General features: G+C 37.8%; 1 protein-coding gene across 8 annotated transcripts in view; it reads left to right on the top strand.

The window, feature by feature from the left end:
* Positions 1–13,655, top strand: part of HYCC2 (hyccin PI4KA lipid kinase complex subunit 2) — a 100,244-nt gene that overhangs the window by 42,462 nt on the left and 44,127 nt on the right. For all 8 annotated transcript variants that reach the window (XM_075118064.1, XM_048868859.2, XM_048868857.2 and 5 more), the window contains 4 exons: positions 816–894; positions 1,929–2,030; positions 10,071–10,250; positions 13,314–13,394. In XM_075118064.1, coding sequence (XP_074974165.1) covers positions 844–894; positions 1,929–2,030; positions 10,071–10,250; positions 13,314–13,394 — 414 coding nt within the window. In that variant the 5' untranslated portion in view covers positions 816–843. The remainder of the gene's footprint in view (positions 1–815; positions 895–1,928; positions 2,031–10,070; positions 10,251–13,313; positions 13,395–13,655) is intronic.

Genomic DNA, 13,655 nt, shown 5'->3' with positions numbered 1-13,655 from the left:
TAAACCTTACATTAATTTAAGAAAACAGCTGCAACTTAAATATTGTACTTAAATAGAGACAGCTAATAAGACTAGGGTGTTTATTTCAAAATAGTATGCAAGTAGCGGACATGATAAAACTCTGTGGTTTTGGCTTGAGAACTCTTTTTGTCTGAACTCTAGATGCTAGAATAAAACTGTTATATGGTCGGAAAGTAATAATAGTAATTGTGTGGTTTTAAAAAAAACTAATATGTATGCTTTGTATGTTTAGCTTTCTGAAAAATACAGCTTACTGCTAAAATAGATCTTCAGTGTTTCAGCTTGAAAGAGAAACTTCACAATTCTTCCAGAACAGCTTTAAGAAATAAAATATACTGCCATCATGACTTCCAAGATATTATATTATTTTTTATGAAATTGTGTTTACTTTGTGCCATATCCAGAGTTGTCATTACAACCTGTCACATGGTTTTATTCCATGATGCTCTTCAGTTGTTCCAGTTGTCTTTTCTTTGTACTATATTTGGTAAGAGCACAGGGATGGATGCTGTGTTTGTCTTAGATAATGTGCAATTTGGCCTGAGGCACTGAGTCTCTCTGACCCACTGAAGTACTGTAGCTTTATGTCTAGGAGGATCAAGAGAACAGTTTTTAAAAAAATCATTATAAAACGGGACTAATTTTCAGAACTACAACATCTGGTAATGTTTGATGTTAAATAAAACAGTCAGATATTTGAACGGTCTTCCCCTTTAGAACAGGGTTTTACAGAACTATGCTTTGTTGCCAGAAGTGCATTCTACCTTTTGAGCTTCTCTTTCTTGTTCCGAAAGGTAAGAAAGGAGAATAAACTGTAAGAAAATGCTGGGATCAGAACGTGGTGTGGTGGAAGAATGGCTATCAGAATTCAAGGTCAGCTGAGTAGGTGTATGACCATTATAATGTTGTTTAATGGCATATAATGTTAAGAATGCTAATGATTAAACATTTAAAGTGTAAAAGCTTATTTTGATTTTTAATCTTTTGTATTTGTTCTACTGCACAATGTGTAGTATATAGATGTCTATATAAAGGTATTAATATAAAAAGCACAATTTGGAATACAAATATTTATTATAATAGTACAGAGCATATAGCATGCTTCGCAGATCTCACTTCAGAGCACATCACACTGTAAATCAAGTTGATAGAATTTAAAGGGATACTGTCAAATTGATCACAAAATTTAAAAACTTAACCAACTTTTTATAAAATCTAAGATTAATAGAAGTGTTTCCACAATTTAAAAAACTCCAGTGAAAATAGTTTTTAAAAAAAATGCCCTCCTTTGATGAAATCGATGCTTTACATCACTAAGGAAGTGAAAGTGTCTTGTCTGTAAACCAAACCTAAACTTCCTTTATTGAGCTGAGAGAAATATAAAATAAAACAGCACATAGAGACAAGTAAATTGGATTTTTAAAATACTTTCACTTTTAATAATCTGAGGCTTTATCCTAAGTTTAAAAAAAAAGTTTAAATTTATATAAGGTTTGGAAAAGTTCCTGGTTGAACAGGGAAAGAGAGAAGCGGGTTTGTGGCAAATAATTTTAATACGGAGCAGCCTAGAGCTGTATAGTGACCTAGTCGTAGAAGTTGCTGAATGTCCTCAACTACCACACAAATTGATGAATATTCATAGCATTCAGCACAATGCAGGATTGGGTCCCAGCATTGTCAGGTTTATGGATAGCTTGCTTGCTTTAATCAGTACTGAAAGGACAGAATTCCACCTTTACTAGTGTACTAAGTTGTGAATTATTCTTGACTGAAGCTCAGGGATTGTTGTTGCTGTGTTTAATGTAATCAGAACTGGATTTAACATGTTCATAGATGTCTATCAATATATGAAATCTTACATATTAACTACTCATTATAGTAACTGCTGTCTATATCTCTTTCTTTAGGCATTACCTGAAAATCAAATCTCCAGTTATGCATCAACATTGCACCGGAAAAAATCACTGGTGCCAGCCCTTTATAAGGTTATTCAGGACCCAAATAATGAGGTAGGAGACTCCCAGAGAAGGCATTTCCTTTTTCTTTTTCTAAATAAATCATAGTAATTAAGAACTGTCTGTTGCTGTTCTAACCTGGGATTGATGCAGGGAGAATATTCTTTCTCTGTTTTGCCCCTTTTTCTCTTCCTCATTTTTGACAGTTGCTGAATATTTCTTTCTGTTAAAAGGCAAACCAGTTGCTCTCAAAAGTATACTGAACACTGCTCCTGGGTTTGGCTGGTCATTGTGACATAACAAGTTTTAGGTTGCAACTCCAGTGTGAGCTGCTTTTTGGAAGCCAGTTAGCCATAGCTGAGACAAAGTACTCTTTAAAATAAAATTCTTCAAGCCAAATTAGTTTGTTCACTCATAATTTATTATTTCAAGGAGAATGGAACAGATGTCCTACCCCAGTATGAAATTATGAATAGGCCTGATTTTCCTTTCATTTACACTACTGTTATATTTGTGTAATTCCATTGTTTTCCATGGAATTACTCTTGATTTATGCTGGTGTAACTGAGAGTGGAATCAGAATCAAATTTTAAGTATATACAGTAAAAAGATACCTATGAATCTGGCTCATGACTTGGACAATTAACATAGAATTAAGCTTTCCATTTCATAGAATACTGGGGAGAGGATGAGAAAGAACTACTGGAAAGTCTTATGGATGAATCTACACTCTGAACAAATTACACAAACTTGCCACTTTATGTCGTGTGACCAAATGTCCCGATTTTATAGGAACAGTCCCGATATTTGGGGCTTTGTCTTATATAGGTGTCTATTACCCCTCACCCCCGTCCTGATTTTTCACCCTTGCTATCTGGTCACCCTAACTTACACTTCTATATAGCATGCATCAAAAGAGTCAGGAAGGATTATCATCTCTCGTCTCATGTGCTTTTAAATTAAAATGTGAGGAATACACAGGAAAGTAGCTTCTTATCTTCTCAGATACAGCCTCCAAGAGTGCCTGTGCTGTTTACTGGATTGAGTTTGAAGAAGTTCAGGTAATCCTTTCTAACAAGCAGCTTGATTTTAAAATGCTGCTTTGCTTTTCCCGTAGGACTAAAAGCTTATATACTGACCTCTCTTTTTTCCTCTCAGACTGGGAGGCTTGGAATTAATCTTGAAACTGTTGTAAATTGTAACAGTACTATTGCCTCTGCTGTCCCTCTCTGTCTTGCCATCTGTTTCTCTGAATGTTTCACCGGTTTTCCCTTACACTTTTTAGAAAAAAAGCATCTGATTGCACTGAGTAAAAGTTATCAAGAACCAAAACTTCAAAAGGAGAATCCATTTTAAGGGTCTGACTCTAATGTTGTATTATTGAAAATTGACTCATGTCTAAGTAAATTAGGGCTGTCAAGTGGTTAAAAAAATGAATCGCAATTAAACAATAGAATACCGTTTAAATATTTTTGGATGTTTTCGACATTTTCAAATATATGGATTTCAATTACAACACAGAATACAAAGTGTACAGTGCTCACTTTATATTTATTTTTGATCACAAATATTTGCTCTGTAAAAAACAAAAGAAATACTATTTTTCAATTCACCTAATACAAATACTGTAGTGCAATCTCTTTATCATAAAAGTACAAAAAAAACCCCCTGCATTCAAAAATAAAACAATGTAAAACGTTAGAGACTACAAGTCCAGTTCTACTTCTTGTTCAGCCAATTGCTAAGACAAACACGTTTTTTTTACACTTGCAGGAAATAATGCTGCCTGCTTCTTGTTTACAGTGAAAGTGAGACCAGGCATTTGCATGGTGCTGTTGTAGCCGGCGTCGCAAGTTATTTATGTGCCAGATGCGCTAAAGATTCATGTCCCTTCATGCTTCAGCCACCATTCCAGAGGACATGCGTCCATGCTGATGACAGGTTCTGCTCGATAACAATCCAAAGCAGTGTGGACCTACGCATGTTCACTTTCATCAACTGAGTCAGATGCCACCTGCAGAAGGTTGATTTTTCTTGTTTGGTGGTTCAGGTTCTGTAGTTTCTGCATCAGTGTGTTGCTCTTTTAAAACTTGTGAAAGCATGCTCCATACCACATCCCTCTCAGATTTTGGAAGGCACTTCAAATTCTTAAACCTTGGGTCGAGCGCCATAGCTATCGTTAGAAATCTGATATTGGAACCTTCTTTGTGTTTGTCAAATCTGCACTGAAAGTGTTCTTAAATCAAACAACATATGCTGGATCATCATCTGAGACTATCATAACACAAAATATATGGCAGAATGCGGGTAAAGCCATGGAGCAGGAGACATACAATTCTCCAAGGAGTACAGTCACAAATTTAAAAAACACTTTTTTTTTTTTTAACAAGCATCATCAACATGGAAGCATGTTCTCTGGAATGGTGGTTGGAGCATGAAGAGGTATATGAATGTTTAGTATATCTGGCACGTAAATACCTTGCAGCGCCAGCTACAAAAGTGCCATGCGAACGCATGTTCTCACACTCAGGTGACATAAATAAGAAGCGGGCAGCATTATCTCCCGTAAATGTAAACAAACTTGTTTCTCTTAGCGATTGGCTGAACAAGAAATAGGATTGAGTGGACTTGCAGGCTCTAAAGTTTTACGTTGTTTTATTATGGAGTGCAGTTACATTAAAAAAAAATCTACATTTGTAAGTTGCACTTTCACGATAAAGAGATTGCACTACAGTAGTTGTATGAGGTGAATTGAAAATACTATTTATTTTGTTTGTCATTTTTACAGTGCAAATATTTGTAATATAAAGTGAGCACTGTACACTTTATATTCTGTGTTGTAATTGAAATAAAAATATTTGAAAATGTAGAAAAACATCCAAAACTATTATTTATTTCAATTAGTATTCTGTTGTTCAACAGTGCGATTAAAACTGATTCATCGCGATTAATTTTTTTGAGTTAATTGCGTGAGTTAATGGCGGTTAATCGACAGCCCTAAAATAAATTTTAAAAAACCTAAATCCACTGCTATGGCTTCTGCCCAGGTATTGAGGAATACATGCATCTGAGATCAGAATCTGCTCCAAAAATGTCAGCTAAAATCTTGACTTTCAAGGTGGCAAGACTCTCCTTAGCATATTTCTTCCAAGCTTATTCTACATAAGGGAAATATAACAACACATTAGGCTCTTTTACAATGTTCAGTGCTGCACTAATACTGAGTTCTAGGAGGTAGGATCTTCATAGGACTGTAGGATTCTATGTTAGCCAGAGGATAAGTTTTTTGCTTGTAGACTTCTATTATTCTGCCATATGAGTAGTAAAAATCTGGTACAAGGAATTAGGGAATGTATTTCCTCATGAAGAGGGGTATATAAATTTTTACCATAACTCGAGCCTCATCATGGCTGCACCATTGTTTAAAATTATCTGAAACGATCTACCATCATAATTTGCTTTAAAAACAAATCTCTCGAAGACTGCTGGCTCCATAATAGGTTAACAAATACAACAGTATTGTCCTTCAGAGGTGTGTGTTTTATCAGCAGCTGTTCATCATGCTCAAAATGCTTGCTCTCCAGGGACAACAGTTATACTGAGAAATTAATGTCAAGTAAAGTTAGTTTAATTTTGCAAAAGTATTAAATTCCCTCATGGGTCTTAATATAGTGAAAATATTGAGAAGGGCAGTATTCAAATAAAGTATTTAAATAAAGAGAGCAAAGAGTGTTCAGAAGTGGCTTATTTAATCAAATAATGTGTAAATGGTACACTTGATATTTTCCTTCCTTTTTAAAGGTACAATTTGTTCATTGACAGTTCACAATTTTTTTTTGTTTGATGGGTATGGAGCAGGTGCAAGACCAAGTAAATTAACGGAAATCCATATCTACTCCATGCAAAAAGTAACATTAATGCAGTGTTGAACTTGAGAAATCATATACTCAGACCAAGACATCCAGAGTTAACATTGAAAGCTCAGTCTTTAATTTTTTTTTTAAAAAAAGCATATATCCAGTATTTTCCCGTGTTCAAAGTGCTTTACAGACATTAACTGATTTCTTTTAACTTTCCCCATTTATGCTTATGCCTTAAAATAAGGTCATTCCTTCTATCATGATATAATACTGGAATTTCTTATGTAACTTTATCTTGTATAGTACACGCAGTCATGCATATGCAGCTTTAAGATTTGTCCTGATTGTTAAGAGTCAGTGAGATCTACAAAATGAACAAACTTCCTTAAAACGTGGTTTGTGTTGTACACTGCTCTGAGATGTAAAAAATTAAACCAAGATATGAAAACTGCACTGTTATGTAACTTACTGTAGTTTGTATAAGAAATTCTGTTTTGTATTACGGTATGTATTGTGTTAGCTGACTTTTATGTAGATATAAAAGTCCTTTTGTTAAGTCATGAGGAAAAGAGGATGGTTATTGGTTTGGTATAGCCTTAACTGTGCATTTCTTGACTGAGTGCTTGATTTCGCAACCTTTTTTTAATTTGGGTGGCAGGAAGGACATGGAATATTTAATTTAAAAAAAGATAAAAATAACTCTTGTAAATAGAACTTATAAATTCCATAATTTGGAACTCTTTGGCTTGTTGCCTCTGGAACCTATCAGCCTTGGACTGAGGTCTCCTGGTATCCAGTCAGATATCCTCTCTAAATACTTCTACCAAATGTTCCACTTCCCCATCTTACCCATTTCTTTTGAACTTTTTTACTCTGCGGGCTTGTCTTCATTGCTGAGAGCGAGGCTGCTGCAATCCATGCAGTGGGTGTCGATTTAGCAGGTCTAATGAAGACCCGCTAAATCGATAGCAGAGCGCTCTCTGGTTGACCTTGGTATTCCAGTGTCCCGAGAAGATTAAGATAAATTGACTGGAGAGCGTCTCCTGTCAATGCAGCTCAGTGAAGACACCGGGGTAAGTCAGTCTAAGCCACATTATTCACACAGGTGGAGTAGCGTAACTTAGGTCACCTTACCCGGGTAGTGAAGACAAGCCCATAGACTCTAATAATCTCATTGCAGACTCCATGGGAAGCAGACTAGCTAAGGCACAAAGAGAGATGTTTGTTCTGCCATTCCCCCTGTATTGTAAGCTATAGATCAGTCAAAGAAAAGTAATTGAAAATCCTGCTGCAGGTTGATTTTTCTCATGCTCATAACTTTACAATCATCTAGGTTTCAAGTACTTCATCGCAATGACCATGTCTTCATATTGGTCTATAAAGCACACTAATAATGCTATAACAGCTACTTACAAGAGATTTGCAAAATGAAGCCCAGTTTGAACTAAATTGTTCAGCCATTGTTAAGTTTTGTGTGCACAAATTTCTGACTGCAACGTGTAGGAACTGAAGGATTTTTAAAATGCTATTTATTTATTTATATATGCGGAACACAATTGAGTGGATTTTGCTGAATCTTCCCACAGTATCTAGCCTCTGGAATGAGACCAAGCATGTAAAAACTTCAACCTGAAACAAAACTAAAAAGTTGATAATGGAAGATGCATTTCAACCGGTCACTTCTCTGCCTGGGCACATATGACTTCTGTTACAATCAGTGGGATTTTTTCCATTAATTTGAATGGGACTTGGTTCAGGCTCAATCCGATTTCAAATAGAAAACAACCTATAACATAATAAAAATACTGTTTATAGCAGTGTTTATATCTAGTTTCTTTTGGCATTTGCATACCTCTCATCCCCTGAATATGTGCCGATATACTTTAATCTCTCGGGGATCTATTTTTGCGGAGTTTTTTTCTGAAGAAGCCTCCTGTTATGTTATTTTTAAAAAGAGAACCAATAAAGGCGATCTCTACAATATTTATCTTTATTATTTACTGTTTTATTTTTTGAGCATCTGAAAATATGGTAGGCATTTGACAAGACAAATAAAGAGAACAGTCCCTGCCCTGCAGATTTTTGCATTTACTGTAACAGATGGTGGTGTTAGTGTTTCTTATAGATAGGAGTTTGCATTAAGTAAATATTAATTAAAACAGGATTCATATTTAATATTTGTGCAGCACTTTGAACATGTAATGTGCTATATGTGCTAAGTATTATAGTAAATATGCTAAATAGAATAACTGGATATTCAACCATGTTGAACAAGGCTGTTTTTCCATCAAGGGGATCGGATGGTTTGACTGGCTTGTGATGCCATGAAAACCCCAAGTTAAATAGGAGAGTCTTGAGGTGCTCTGCTTTCTTGCTTATATTTCTTACATTTATTGTTAAATCCCTGTATTTTATTTCAAACTACAAGATTTTTTTCTACTAACCTTTTCCTGCTGCACAGTCTTCCCCATCCTTTGTTTAGTCTCTTGCTTTAGTTATAAAAAGTCTTTTCATTCAGTGTGACTAAGCTGTCAGCCAGAAACCTTGTTACACAAGGTGCTTGTATCAGATCCTTGTATAATAAGGGTTCTGACTGATGTTCTAAATGGATGTGATGTCACAGTTTATGTAATCAACTAATGGTTTAAGAAATGGTACGTTTACCATCCATACTGTACTGTATGCTAAAAATGAAACTAATGATTAACCTCACCTTTCTGTTGGAAAAAATGTAGTAGTTACTCTTAAGACAATAATGGCCTGGGGTTGTATTGAATTAATTTTTAGTGTCACTGAGATTTTTAGTTATGTCAAGGCATTTAAATCTGTGCATGTGTATATGAATATATATTTACATAGCAATACAGAGGTTTACTTCCATGCAAATTTGTTGTATGTGCAAACTAAGCACTTAGAATGAGAGAGAAATAAAATAAGTTTTCTGAAGTTGGTAAGAATGAGTTTTTCATGTCATACAAAAAGTGATCATATGATTTGATGCAAAGACTCTTGTGTTTCTCCCTGTCCTGAAGAAATACAAGTAAGAGATAATGAGGAGTGTTTTCTGATTAGAAAAGGGGACTTTTGTTTAGGAGAGTCTGGGCTCTGTGCTTAGATTCTTCCAATAACTTACTATGTGACCTTGGTCTGGTCAAGTAGTGTGTCGTGTCTGTTGCCTTCATCTGTTTATCATCTGTGTGCCTCAGATTTCTGTCACTGGATAAAAAGTTTCCGTCACTTCCAAAACTTTTGAGTGGCTTGTAGACACTGACCTAAGACCTGTGCCAAATCCTATTGGGAATCTGGCCATTGACTTAGTTGGGGTTTAGATGAAGCCTGTAGGTTTTTTTTTTTTGTTTTCTGCACTGTGAGTTGAGCACATTTCCCAGACACATATGGTACGTCTGTTCACCAGGAAAGAAATTTAAGATATATGTGCTTTCATTGGGTCTCTGCAAGGTGGAGACTTGGGTTCAAATCTTAATTTAGGTTACAAGTGAAAAGGAATTATTCACCATTTTGTGCACATCACAAAACTGCCAGTTTGGCACAATTGGCTATTGGAACGCAGGGGTTTTTGTGGGTCCATACTGAGTTGAATTGATAAGGGCCTTGGGGAATCTTGGCTACTTGCATTTAATCTAGCTCTAGTTAGTGCTAGTAAGCCTTCCAGTTTGAGGGGAACCAAATTCAATCAAGAGTGTTAAAAAATTAGTTTGCCCACCACTGACCAAAAATGCCCCCCCTTCTTGTTTGTAAACAAACAAAAATCTAAGGTAAAGGGTTAATTCACTCTCTACCCTTATACTGGATATAGACTTATTTCACTAGTAAGTATTTCTTTTTCCACACCTGAGATTTTTCTAAAGCATTGGGGTTGCAACATGAACATACTTTATGGTCTGCACAGCTCAAATCATCTCACTGGTAAATGAATTTGGTGCTTATAAAAAGGTGTCGTATTGACAGTTGGAAAATGAAACTCTGCCACAGATCAGGTACATTAAGGGCCATGGTAGTGCGAACGACAATCCTCACCAATGTACCTCAGTCCCATTCTTGAAGACAATGTTTAGCAGGGAGCGGGTAACTTAGTCTCCATGCCCATTCAATATCTGGCATCTCTAAGGTTGCCAACAACGATGCCAGTTTTGCCAGTTGTGGTGGTTTTATTTGTGCATTTTTTTAGTACACAAGATTATTGGCATTTGAGCTGTTTTGTCTCTTTCTATAGCTCCTGGAACCTGTCTGCCACCAGCTCTTTGAACTCTACCGTAGTTCTGAAGTTCGACTCAAGAGGTTCACGCTGCAGTTCCTGCCAGAATTGATCTGGGTTTATCTGCGTCTTACTGCCAGCAGGGACAGACAGAGTAACGGTTGCATTGAAGCACTGCTTCTTGGGATTTACAATTTGGTAAGTGAGATAAGGAGAGATGGGTGTGAAGAGCTTTAAGATAATCAGTGAGCAGTAGAAATAAAGTAAGGCACGGAATATCAACAGAGCAGAATATGAAAAATGCTAATGAATTAATGCAGTTACATTTAAGTATGTTTAACCTAGAGGAAAGCATAACTTAATGAGTGTTCAGAAAAAACATGTTTTTAGAAGCATCTTTGGTAGCTTGTAAATCAGATTTACTGCCTCAGCGCAGCACTAAACGTATTACGGTTAATGTTAATTTAATTTTTTAATTAAGATTTTTTGTTGCCCTGTATACTGTGTTTGTTAAAAGAATTTAGTAAGTCTGTATAAATATCTAAAGAGTTGAAACTTGCTGATAGCCTGGACTGAACAATATGCTTGTTCAGTCTTTCCATATTGGGCTTCTCCTATTTAGTTACTCTGAATGACCTTTTAAGGTGAAGAATTGAGGCTAAAGTAACATTCAGTCACAAGTTGTGCATGGGTGGGAAATATCTTTTGGCTGGGACTATAAAAAAAAAATCATCATAATAATAAATGTTGTTCACTGTAGACTCCAAAATTTGGCTGTCAAAAACTTAGGGATGATTTCAGGCTGTCAAAAATAGTATTCTGTCAGGGACATTAAATTATGTATCTCATACAAATTTATATTCTTAATTTTTATGCCAATATGCCATGGCTGGTAAATTATCAATATTGTTAGGCTGTGCCCTTTCTTGTAATGAGAATTTCAATTTTACATCGCTTTAAAGCATAAATTGTCCTAAAATATTTTCCTTCTCTGTTCCTTTATAACAAGTTTTCTTTTAAGCAGTGTGTTAGAGTTAGCATAGAGCGCTTTATGTTCATATTCCTGGGAAGTGAGACATGGAGCCAAATTCTGATCTCAGTGACATTTGTAAATCCACACTGACTCCAATAAAGTCAAGTTACTCTGGATTTATGCTGGTGTAAGCAATATCAGAATCTGGTACTAGCTTTTGACTTTTATCTGCTGGGCTGAAGTAGGTTGTAAGCATCTGTCGTTGGCTTCAGCGTTCATCAGGGCACTTTAGCTGGTCCTTCTGGATCTTATGTCGGCTGCATAAGCACAGCAGTTAATACTGCTACATTCTCTCCAAACTGAAATGGAAGGAAGCCCTTGTGAAATGGGGAGTGACTCAAGAACACTTTTCTCTAGCTGCAGATATAAGTATCTTGGCACCCCCCTGCAGATGTCAATAAGAACCTAGAGCAGTGATTCTCAACCTGTTAATCATTGTGGGCCACAATGAGTTACCTGAGCTGCAGGCTGAGAACCACAGCACCTCCCAAATCCTCCCTCACCACTACTATGCCCAGTGCCCCAGCCCATAGACCCCTCCACAGAGCGGGGCCAGGAGCGGAGCCCCAATGGCTGGACTCTGTTGTGTGGGGCCGGGCGACAGTCCCTACCCTGCTGCAAACTGTGACCCCTATCATGCGGGGCAGGCCAGCAGCCTCAACCCCAGACCTTGCTGAGTGAGGCTGGGTGGCAGCCCCGACCCCAGCCCTGGACCCTGCTGTGGTGGGGCCCAAGCAGCAGACCTGACCATGAAGCTGGACCCCATTGTGCAGGGCCGGGTGGCAACCCCAACCCGACCCCACTGCCGACCCTGACCCCTGCTGTGTAGGGCCGGGCGGCAGCCTCGACCCCAGACCCTGCCGCAGGGGCTAAGCAGTGACCCCGACCCTGGACCCTGCTGCAAGCCCCTGCCACTCTTTAGCACACAGCTGGGTGCTAATTGGGCCGCAGGTTGAGAACCACTGAGCTAGAGGGTAATATTTCTGATATCTTCTCTGTGAAAAATTCTCAGATTTAAGTTAAAGATAAAAAAAGTTATCTTTTTTACTGTTTTGGTTTTTAGAGTGAAAAAGTGCTTGAGAAACTAATTAAATCTAGACCAGAGGTGGGCAAACTACGACCCGCGGGCCACATCCTGACTTGCCCCCCGGATGGGGCAGGGGTCCCAGGGGGCAAGTCAGGAATGAGAGGGGGGGTTGGATGGAGCAGCAGGGAGCAGTCAGGGGTGGGGGGTCCGGGGGTGGTCAGGGGACAGGGAGCAGGGGGTGGTGGATGGGGTAGAAGTCCCGGGGAGCCGTCAGGGGGTGAGAAGCCGGGGCGGGGGTTGGATAGGAGGTAGGGGCAGGGCCACGCCTGGCTGTTTGCGGGGAGACAGCCTCCCCTAACTGGCCCTCCATACAATTTTGGAAACCCGATGTGGCCCTCAGGTCAAAAAGTTTGCCTGCCCTGATCTAGACAGACAACAGCTTTATCAATGGAGCCAACTCTAGTTTCCACACTGTTCCTTGAAGCTAAGTGGAAGTGATACACGGCCTTCAGCTGATTGTCACTGAAACTAGAGTGACTCATACTCTGTGTGTTAGAAATTTTATTGGTAGAACGTGAAAAGATGGAATTTGCTGACTCTGGCATATTTTTATAGGATTACTTCTAATAAATCATAAATGTTATGCTATAACACAAGCACACCATAGGCAAATGCAACTTTTATTGATGTGAAAGCTGTATTCAAAATATCTATATATCCTTTACTGCTTTGCCACAGTACTTGCAGAAATCAGTCCCCACATTTTCATCTTTTCCCTTCGATGGGTTTATCAAGAGACATTACCAATTGCTAGCAAATGACTCATCTGCAGTAATACATATATATTCCTTTGGCCCTTCAGCATCAGTCTTGTTTCACTATGTAATTCTATGATTTATAAATTAGAGATGGGGCTAGAAAAATCTTTTAATTCTTTCTTAAAGGTCTGAGAAAGCCGTGGTCACAAAAAGAACAAATACTCTTCTGTGAATTTTCTTAAACCCTGATTTTGCAAAGCAATCTACTATAATGGAGGCAGTCCAATTGACTTTATGCCTGTGTACAGTGCCACTAAAGGCCTGTGCAGATGAATCAGTTTGCAAGATCGGGGCCTTATTTTATGATTTATGTTTTTATGTCTGTGTGGTATAATCACAAGAGTCCAAAAACCAGTTCCCTCGTGTCTCTTTCTCTGCTGTAGGAAATTGCTGACAAAGATGGGAACAACAAAGTTTTATCTTTCACCATCCCTTCTTTATCTAAGCCCTCAATATACCATGAGGTAAGAGTGCAACTGTGGTGGTAAATTGGAACTGGGTCCAATAAGAACTAAAATTGGATCCATTCAATGCTAGAGGTAAACATTCTGTATGCATCTTCCTTCATTGAACTTTCAAGGGTAAATTCTTGCAACAGTGTAATTTAATCCAATAGAAGTAACAGAAGATGGGGAAGGTAAGTCCTGAAGGGAATAATGAAATACTTCCATCTGATATGTTATGTTTTGTTCTTTGTTTTCAGTTTTTCATTGATTTATAGATTC

Source organism: Caretta caretta, chromosome 11, assembly GCF_965140235.1.
Source record: "Caretta caretta isolate rCarCar2 chromosome 11, rCarCar1.hap1, whole genome shotgun sequence".
NCBI lineage: Eukaryota > Metazoa > Chordata > Testudines > Cheloniidae > Caretta > Caretta caretta.
The sequence above is the reverse complement of the archived record's forward strand: the minus strand, read 5'-3'. Positions and strand labels throughout refer to the sequence as shown.